Source organism: Austrofundulus limnaeus, unplaced genomic scaffold, assembly GCF_001266775.1.
Source record: "Austrofundulus limnaeus strain Quisiro unplaced genomic scaffold, Austrofundulus_limnaeus-1.0 Scaffold325, whole genome shotgun sequence".
Taxonomy (NCBI): domain Eukaryota; kingdom Metazoa; phylum Chordata; class Actinopteri; order Cyprinodontiformes; family Rivulidae; genus Austrofundulus; species Austrofundulus limnaeus.
This window is the reverse complement of record NW_013952727.1, coordinates 57933-68210: the sequence shown is the minus strand read 5'-3', so window position 1 is coordinate 68210 and position 10278 is coordinate 57933. Positions and strand designations below refer to the sequence as shown.

The following is a 10278-nucleotide window of genomic DNA, read 5'->3' as shown; positions in this document are numbered from 1 at the left end:
GATCTACGTTCCTACCCTCATCTATGGTCATGACCCAAAGCTCATGACCATAGATGAGGGTAGGAACGTAGATCGACCGGTAAATCGAGAGCTTCGCTTTCCTTTTTTGTTTTAACAACACGTGAGCACTTCCTGTTTAGTCTTTATTGATTGTAAATGTTTATTCAAGCACACACAATTATTCTGGCTATAAAATAAAACCTAGATCCTTTAATGGTTCATGCATTTGTTAAAGTGCACAGGTGTAAAATGTTAACGCTGGTACAAAACAAGATTATTTGGTGAGTGAACGGAGCAGAATTAATGATTCAGAACCTTTCTTTGCATAAATGAAACCTGGGCATTTCTTGTCATACATTATTTATTGTGTCCTAAAGGGAGAAACATTAACAACGTAATCAGAAGTGAAGGAGCACATACAGTAAGTCTAAAGTATGAAAAATCTAAACCTGATCCAGTAAAAGACAGAAAATGATATTTCCAAGTGGAACTTCCTGCTCAGAATGAATGTATCTGAAGGATAAATGAATCCCTAAACCTCTGGATGATGGATTTCTTTACTTTTCATCACAAAGACCTCTTGATTTAAATCATTTGTCTTATGATGTTGATGTTTTTAATGAGTTAAATTAGTGAAATCCCATTTTGTGCTCATGTACTGGATCAAAGAGTAGCTGATACAGTATAACTCTGCTCCATGATCTGACGTTCTGTGTATGGGTTTAAAATACAAAATGGCTGAAGGAATGGTTCACTCCCTACACTGCAGTCAGCTAAATGTTTTGCATTTTAATTTTTTTAAGATAGTTTATTAATCTAAAATGCAGAGAAAAATAGTTGTTACAGTCAATCAATCCATCTGCATTCAATGAAATTCAAAGCAAAATCACAAAATAAATTCACACACTTCTTGTACTTATGCTTCATCTTTGAATGTCAAATATTCACAGTCGTGTCTCTCAAACTCCAATGAGATTCAATTTATCTGCTACTGAGGGGATAGATGACATCATTTTTTCTGTTTTTGTCTGAGAAAATATAATGTTAATTATATTTTCTCAATAATATAATAATTAACATTATATTTTCTCCAAGTTGGCGCACAGTGACTCTGTTGCCTCTCAGCAAGAAGGTCACCAGTTCAAACCCTGGCCCGGGGACCTTTCTGGGTAGAGTTTGCATGTTCTCTCCGTGCACGCGTGGGTTCTCTCCAGGTACTCCGGCTTCCTCCCACAGACCAAAAACATGACTGTTAGGTTAACTGATAACTCTAAATTGTCCCTAAGTGAGAGAGTGAATGGTTTTTTGTCTCTGTGTGTCTCTGTGATGGACTTGAGACCTGTCCAGGGTGTACCCCACCCCTCACACTGTGACTGCTGGATCTGGGCACCTGCGAGCCTGAAAGGAAGAAGCGGGTATAGATGATGGATGGATGGATCCATCCAAGTTTCAGGAAACTCAGCTTTGAGGTTTTAGAAGGTGCTGCTTCCCTTCACTGGTTCCCTGTCAGTCTGTAAAAGTTTTACTGACAACTTATAAGGCCCTGAATGGACCGACTCCTGTAGAACTGTCTGACTTCCTGCTTCCTCAAGATGCCTTAGATCTCATGATCATTTGCTTTTGGTGGGCACAAGGTCCAGGCTGGTCCACAGAATAGGGTTGGGCATAATCGTATCATGTGCAATTAATCATCAGAAAAACAATAATTTTTTGGCACTTGATGATTAATACGATTAATGCCGACCGGACTGACTGGTGAGTCAGTCCGGTTGGTGCTCCTCTCCGCTTCAAATATGACGAACATTTAAAAAAAAAGTTCTGTAATTTATTTATCTATCAACAATTTAAAAATTGATGTATAGCCTGAAGCCTGTGGTTTTGACACAATTTGGAACAGATTTTTATGATGAGCAAATCTTTCCCTCTAAACTGGTCATGTGACTAGGACATGAGGGTGTTCAGGGACTCCAGGGGATTAATCATCAAATTAATCATTATCAGCTAAATACACCAATTAATCATGATCAGTTTTTTTGCTAATATTGCCCAACCATACCACAGAGGTGATCAGGTCTAAAGTTGTCCTAAGGTCCAGGCTGGCCCACAGAGGTGATCGAGTCTAAAGCTGTAGATCCTAAACTGTGGAACCGGCTGCTTCTTCATAGATGGTTTTTAGTTCTTGTTGGTTTAAAGTCGTCTTAAAACACAATTGTTCTCACTGACTTTTAAAACAGCAGTTTTGCTTAGTTTTATGACTAATTGTTCATAAATACAGTAAATATAAGCTCTGAATTATATAGTATTACATATAGTAAATACAGTATAGTGTTTAAAATATACTTTAAAAAATCTAATAAAATCAAGTTTATTTCTAAAGCTACAAAATGTCCCATTTGATCCAATATAGACTTCCTGTTGGGTTTAAGTCATGCCTCCAAGAAACCTTTGGTGCATCTTGGTGAGTTCTACATGTAGACCAGATTTTAAACCTTTTAGTGAAAGTTCATCTTTGAGCTCCTGAAATAGGCTGTTGAGCTTGTTTGTCACTTCAATTTCTGAGGCTCTAAGACTTTTCAAGTCTGTTGTAATTTGACATGAGAAACAGGATTCACAGTGAACTGACCAGAATGAGTCGCCCATATTTGGGAAAAAAAAGTAATCTGACAAATAATTGGGCAAATCTTTCATCACATACTTTGCAATAAGTAGTTTAAAGAAAAGCGCTGAAACCTTTAACAAAATAACACAACATAGATGAAGACTTCATACAAGTTAACTGGATATGAAATGAATCTATTCATCAGACTGAGTGATGTGACCAACGTGGTGAACACCTCTTCATCTTCTCTCCTAGAACATGTAAGGAGAGACGAACAGGGTCACCTTGGTCAGGTAGCGGCCCAGCAGGTTGCTGCGCTCCAGCTCGCTCATCTCCACCTCAGCCTCCAGCGTAGCTGGACCTTTGATGGGTGTCACCAGGAGAAGGGTGCCGGTCTGCTGACCAGTGCGCTGCACGCTGAAGTGTCCCCGGCCGCGACCACCTGCCAGTCCAAACCGCAGCGTGTCACCCAGCACCCGAGCTGCAGACACCCGAAAGAGGACTCGAGGGGCGGACATGTTGGAAACCACAGCCAGGAAGTGGAAAGAGATGGAATTTGGAGCCTGGCTGCAGGCTTTGTCTTCCAGCATACATGGGTTCCTCTCACAGCGCCTGGAACAAAACAAACAAACATTCCACCAGTGGGCAGAACTTTAGTTACAAACTCTGTAAATTGTGAAACATTGGGCCTCATGCAAGAACATGTTTGTATTCTTATCCTAAATTTGTCTTACTTTTGTTCGTACGAAGGGTTCATATGAACATGTCATGCCAGATTCAACAAACTCTTCTATCTTCAGGAAAAGAGTGTAAATGAGGAATGTAAACTGATGAATGTGTATCAACTGCTCATGCACAAGGAGAGGAGATTAGCATAATTATTAATTAATGACATCGTAAAGTAAAAAAAGAAGAAATTTACGAGTTCAGAGATTGAAGAGATCCAGAAAAAATATCTGTCAATTTTAGCAGCGTCAGCTGTGGAATTAAAGGAGCTGCTTTAAAGCCAATGAATGAAATGATGACTGCTGTTAATGTCGTGTCTCCTGTCACAGAAATAAAAATCTAAATCATATTCATCTCTCTCTAGTCCTGCTCCAGTTTTTCTTTGGTCAAATATTTTTAATTTTAAGTGTAAACAACTGTGTTACATAGGTTTCATTTATTCAGAGGAGCAGTCGTGCACCCCCACCCCTGGCCGTCTCCCCCCTCCCGAGCGCCGCATGTGTCAGATGCGTTTCTGAAAAAAAAAAGCATTTTAAAATGTCTCCAAACTTCAGTTAATGCATAATTTAAGTTGGTTTTTAGTTTAAGATCTTCATATTAATATTGTAGTGTCATACAACAGCATTAAAAGCCAATTTAATCTAACCAATTCATGTTGTTCGTTACATTTAAAATCTAATTCCAGTTCAAACAGAATAACCTATTGTCAACATAATTATGGAGTGTGATTTATTTTCAACTCAAAATATCTTTTAATGAAATATGAAGTTATTTGTGAGAAAAATCCATCTGGATAACAGCAGACTGACTACTTGTAAAATAAACGACAGGTCTGGACCACTCGTGAATTTTGTTCGTATCTGAAAAAAATCGTAGAATACGAAAACATTGGTGAATGCCACAAATTCTCCTAAATCACTCGTACGCACAACTTCAGAACAAATCTGTGCGTACGAACGGTTCTTGCATGAGGCCCATTGACTTTTTGTATGTTTATTTTGCGGGATACACCATGGACACCATGCAAGTCCATCACATTTTAAAATAAATGACTGATCACAAAGTGTAAGACTATTTAAAATTCAGATAATCAGTCCCAAATTTTTCTTTAATATCCATTTCTTGGCATAATATAAGTTATGTAAATACAAATTATAAGGAAATAAAATGAAATTCTCTCTTAAGTTTCTAACTTCTGTTCCTCGCAACAGGATATTTCTTTCAACCTCAGAAATTCCATTTTTATTCCTCCGAGATATAAAAAATACTCTTCATTTTATCTGTGCATAATATCGTCTTTCCACTCTTGTATCTCCTCCTCTGTCGCTATATATATAGCAAAGCATTTCTTCTTGTTCCACAGGGTCCTCTGCTGTCTCCACATCATGGTCTTCTTCAGGGAGTAGGTTTTAGTTCTCATTTTTAGTTGAAGAGTTGGGGTCTTGGTGAAGAGGAAGGGGGTTCATTTGTTCCCCAGTTGAATTTTGGGGGAACTCATTTCTTGCTTCCTCTGGTGGGATTCCGTGTCACTCATCTGAACTTCAAGTTCCATCTTTGTCTCAGTCGGCTGCAGTTGTCCTTCAGGCTTCTGAGATATCAGCTGATTTATTTCCTCTTGTCTGTTTCCAACAGGAACTTTGTTCATCTGGCTCAGGAAGTAGGCCGTGTTTGAAGCCATCAACTCAGCAAAAAACTGATTCAAACTGAGTCCATGTGCCTTAAACAAGTGTTTTCTCTACCCCCCAGAAGTTGAAATAGACTATAAAGACCTCAGAGTTCTCTTCACAGGTTTTTGAGTCACCTGTTAAGGACCTAAATTTCTCATCACCACATCAGGCTGTGGGGACAAGCATCGTTAGAGCTGGATATTCAGCTGTGATTTCCAGTATCTTCTCTGTGAGATCAGACACCATGTTATCAGCAAAGCTAAGAACCTTGGCTTTTTTCCTTGTTCCAAAACCATTTAATCTCATCCGCAGCTCAGTCAGCTACAATCAGCCTTTCTTGATTTGTGGAAGTTTCTTTCCAAATTTTGTTTTGGTTTTGGGCTGACTCTGGTCTGAGCTATCTCGCTTTTGTCTGAAAATAAGCTGTCATTTGAGTAACAGGCTTGTAAAAGTGGAGCAAATCAGTTTTGTGGTGAAATTCCTGAGTTTCCCACTGATTCACTGTTATTTATTTTGTCAAAAATCCACTGCTGTTTTATTTCAGCATTGGGGAGTTTCTCTGCAGCTGTGGCCATACTATTTCATCCAAGTACTGAATTCTTCCGGAGAGATTCTTTGGTTTCGTGCCAAAAAAGTTCCAGGAAGACCTGCTCCTCAACCCAGTTCCAATCTATTCCGAATCCGGATTTCCCCTCTCGGTCTTCTTGCTGTTTTCTACGCGTGTTGTCTCTTATAAAGCACCCATCTCTTCCAGATGATGGATCTTATTCTCCAACACTGCTACCTTCTGGAGAAGCTGACTGAATTACTCTTTGGCAAAGAGGAGGCATCTGGAAAGCTTGGTTGTCCTCAGTCTCAGCAGTTGACGTCTCAGAGCACTCTTGGCTTCTTTGACAGCAGTCAAAACTAATAATCAAACGGGTTTTCAACCAATCACATCGACGGTCATCAATTTGTAAGAAAAATGTGATCAAAAATTGGTAGCCAGAATAATTGCACAGAAAAAACAAGTGTTTTCCCTGCTAAAAAGCTTTATTCCTCAGATTTAAAAACTCCATCTCATTGCTCAGAGCCACTGTCCAGTGCCTGTAACCCTGATTCTTATCAGCAAACAAACACAATGGCATATTTTGCCTCTGCTCCTGATTTTGCTACGGCCTCCCTCAGTGAGGTCCGTGTTGCTCAGAGCGCAGCACTGATTGATGGGCGTGGCAGACTGCTTTATAGTTGGGCAGGTTGCAGCTCCTGTGTGTGAGACTTTGTTCCTCCTGCTGTGTGTCAGCCGGTCACAGAATCCGCTCATCAGAAACTGGACGTGCCATTTCTGACGTGTTAGCAGTTTGGGCTTTGTGGTTTTTGGGTGTTACACCTGCTGAATGTGTTCTGTAGCTCTGCTGCTTTGCTGGTGTTTCCAGCTGCAGTCGGGATTGTTAGTGGCGCATGGCTTCCCCCTGTTGTTGTCCTGCTGATCCGTTCTCAACTCTGGAGGCTGCGCTTCTGATCCCTGGTAAGAGGCCAGCCACTTAGATCTATCTAGTGTTTCTTTATTTTGTTTATCTGGATCTAGAGTTAATATGCTCTGTTTTGTAGGCACGGACTCTGCACTGCTGTGTGTAATGCTTCAACGTACACGCTTTGATGCACCAGGACGCTCTGCTGTCTTGTCTTGTTGTTCTTGTCTGGATTTTATTGAAGTGATCAGACTACTTCACCGCTGCTGCTGCTGATGATTTGGCAGCTAAAGGACTGAACAGTAACGGCTTCAACTCTGTGGTAACTGTCTGGCTGGGCTTTCACCATTTGGTCCATAATTTAGTTTTTGATTTACTTTGTTCGTGTTTTTGCACTATTGATTTAACCTATTAATTTGTTTGATTTCTTTTGTTTAAAAGGGATCCATGATTAGTTGTAACATTAGACTTTATTTGATAAACATATATTTTAACTGTAAAATAAAGACTGTAAAAATACTGTAGGTTGTTCAGTTTTTATAATTTTTAAACTAAAAGTTTAAAAATATGTTACACGGATGGGGCCATTTTATTTACACGCAAAGCATTCTGGGTAAATGATGACATGGATAGGTCCTTGGTGTGAGCGAGCTATATCCACCCTGAAGGTTAATCTGGGACAATGTCTGATGATCGACTCTTTTAAAAGAAACCAGAGAGCGTTGACAGAGAGGAGAAGGTAGAAATGACTCAATTTGTAACTGAAAATATGGATGGAGGACAACAGAGCTGCTTCATGGAAGAAGAACCTCAGCTTAGCCTGTTAGCATTAGCCCCGATGCTATCACCATATATATGTATTAGCTCAGCGCTACACATTCTCCTCTCGTCACTGAGGTCCTCCATCTACATGACAGAGAGGGGAACACAAAAATAACTCAGCCTGCAGCTGAAAATATGGATGGAGGACCTCAGTTTAGCTTGTTTGTCGCGCTATAGCGCTGAGCTAATACATATAAGGCAATATAGCGTCAGCGTGTTTTTACAGTCTTTATTTTACAGTTAAAATATATGTTTATCAAATAGACTAATGTTACAACTAATTGTGGATCCCTTTAATTATTGAGTTTGCTTCCTTTCTCATATTGCATGTTTTATTTATTTTAATTGGAACAAGTTGGTGACTATTAAGTTTCATGCCCCCCCCTTTTTTAGGGATCAAGCAATACATCGCCAGAGTGGTTTTTAAATGTAACTTGTTTTTTTCCTAATAAAGCATTTTATTTATGTGAAACTCAGTCTGTTGTCCTGGTGAAACTCTGAATCTGCATCCTTGCTTGAACTTGTTGGGTGAGTTTCCCAATTGGCGTTGTCAAGTTGCTAAAGTAAATTTAAACTAAAACTCCCTCCCTTTTGCCACAATAACACAACCTGGTCACACCCCTGGGACGATACCTTTTACATCAGCACTGTTACATATGTCAACAAGTCCTTGTTTATCCTGCTGAGGAGGGACTCATTACATAGAAACTGTACATAGATACTGGTTTTCTCCATTTAAAAGACTAATTGATCACAAAGTGTAAAACATAAGACTGTATTTAAAATTCAGTCAATCAGTAACAAAATTTCAATCCTCCATCTGTTAATCATGCTCCATCCTACATTGTTGCACAAAATTATGATTTATCTGTAAGAATAAATAAAAAAATCTATGATTGGTAAACATGTCTCGGGCCATCTTTTTTTCCTTACTGACCAATGAAATAGACTGGAGCCTGAAAACTGTATAGTTCATGTCAGGCTAAACCTCAGTTTTTTGTTCGAGAACAGCTAAATCACAGGCGAAGAAAGGAAGTGGCTCTCTCTCAGGTTCAACTCATTGTTTTCAAATTACAGGGCTCTGAGGTGAGTGGTTTTTGGTTTTCATTCTTTCTCCACTTCATGCATTTGTTGTTCCATTGTTCTCACAGATTCCTGATTGTATTGTTGTTTATTTTGAAACAGACAGTTTGTTAGCTTCTTATTAAAGTGCAAGCATGTCTCTGTCCTGACCAGAAAACTTATCACAATCATTTTGTATCCATCTGGATGGTACCAGGGGGTATTCCAGACAGTGGGCTTTGTGCAGACTCTCAGAAAGTTAACTTTGAGCTTTGTGAGCCGTTAGCTTTAGAAAGAGAGAAATGAAACGCTGAGGTTATGAAGAACTGTGGCCTGAGGGTCACTGCCTGTAACAACGGCAACCAATGAACACCAGCAGTGTTGGAGGCCATCAATATGGAGAATGAGACATTTAGAATTTGACTGTCATAGGACTCCTGACAGTCGACAGGCACAGAGTGATCTGTCTGTAGCACTGTGATGTCTGTTGTTGCGGATGCAAAAAATGAAGCAAGATGCCACAGAGAAGGACTTTCAGTTGGCCTGAGAAAGTAGGCTTCATCTCAGGTTGTGCTTGGTTTGATGGGATATTGTTGAGTGTTAGAACAATTTTAGGTTCTCCTGAATCTGACCACCAATGCCCACCTTTAAGAAGGCAGAGTCTGAGGTCTTCTGGGAAGTCCATTACCATAGTAAAGTATTAAAAAAGGTCCCCTGTGGCAGGGTGCCATGAGATTTCCCCTCAGATGCTGAAGATGTGGGGCTCTTATGGTTGACACGTATCTTCAGTGTTGCGTGGAGGACCAGGGTAGTAGTTAGGGGGACCAGAGTGTTCCAGCTATGAAAGAATCTCACTTCTCAGCCTTTATGGGAAAGTTTACTCCATGGTGTTGGAAAGCAGACTAATGATGTGAAAACATATGGTCGACCCACCATAATCCGGTTAGCGTAATAATAATATTATATATGTTGGTATAAAATGTCAGAGTAGGATTAGGGTTTACATTTGTTGGACACAAATTAACCAGCATTGCTCACAATGCTTGGAAATGTTTTCCTTTAGAGCTACTAAGGAAATGTGAGTTATTGCAAAAAATTCACTAACGCCCTCCTTTTGGTGAGAAAACGGTAAATGGCTTGAATTTATATAGAGCTTTACACTTCACCCATTCACCCAAAAAAGAAAAGATGCACCCAGAAAAGAAAACCGTTTTGAGAGCAGCTACAAGAAGAGTTAAGGACATTTTACAGTTTTTCAGTTGCTAAAACACTAAACCCAGTTGTTTGAACCAAATGCTAAGTTCCTTGAACCCATTTATTAAAATGGCCACCCTTTTATCAGAGAATTTTCACCCAGTTAGACACAACATGCAGACCTATTTATTTCACCCACTAAAAAAACATTTGTCTCTTTTATACATATGGGCTCCACAATGATAAGCACAGGGAGCAAAAGTGAGACACAAATAAAGCACTGCTAAACTCAAAATAGATCTGACGTGTCTAATGATGTGAACAAACCAATGAAAGGCAGTACAAGGAGCCCTGGTCATCGAAGCTTCACTGAATAGAAAAAATTCACAGAGGAAAATACTCTAAATACAGTAAATAAACTGTTCAATAATAGATGCACTTTTGTTGTAATGGATTTGTACACTTAGATAAAAACAAAAAGTACATATATACGGCTTGACGATGGCTCAGTGGATAGCACCGACGCCTCACAGCAAGAAGGTTCTGGGTTTGATCCCCGGTTCAGACCTGGGGTCTTTCTGTGTGGAGTTTGCATGTTCTCCTCGGGCTTGAGTGGGTTTTCTCCGGGTTCTCTGGTGTCCCCCACCCCCAAAAACATGTACAATGGGTTGCCTTCAGGCCCAGGCCTCCTTGAAAAAGAGATCTCAATGGGACTTGCCTAACGGTGTGTGTGTGTGTGTGTGTGTGTGTGTGTGTG

General features: G+C 39.8%; 1 protein-coding gene across 1 annotated transcript in view; it reads right to left on the bottom strand.

Moving 5' to 3' along the window:
• Positions 1-2692: 2692 nt before the first annotated feature.
• LOC106527453 (fibulin-7) overlaps positions 2693-10278 on the bottom strand; it is a gene marked incomplete in the record, with an annotated part of 17890 nt that continues 10304 nt past the window's right edge. Inside the window, 1 exon segment of the mRNA XM_014022342.1 lies at positions 2693-3211. Coding sequence (XP_013877796.1) covers positions 2851-3211 — 361 coding nt within the window.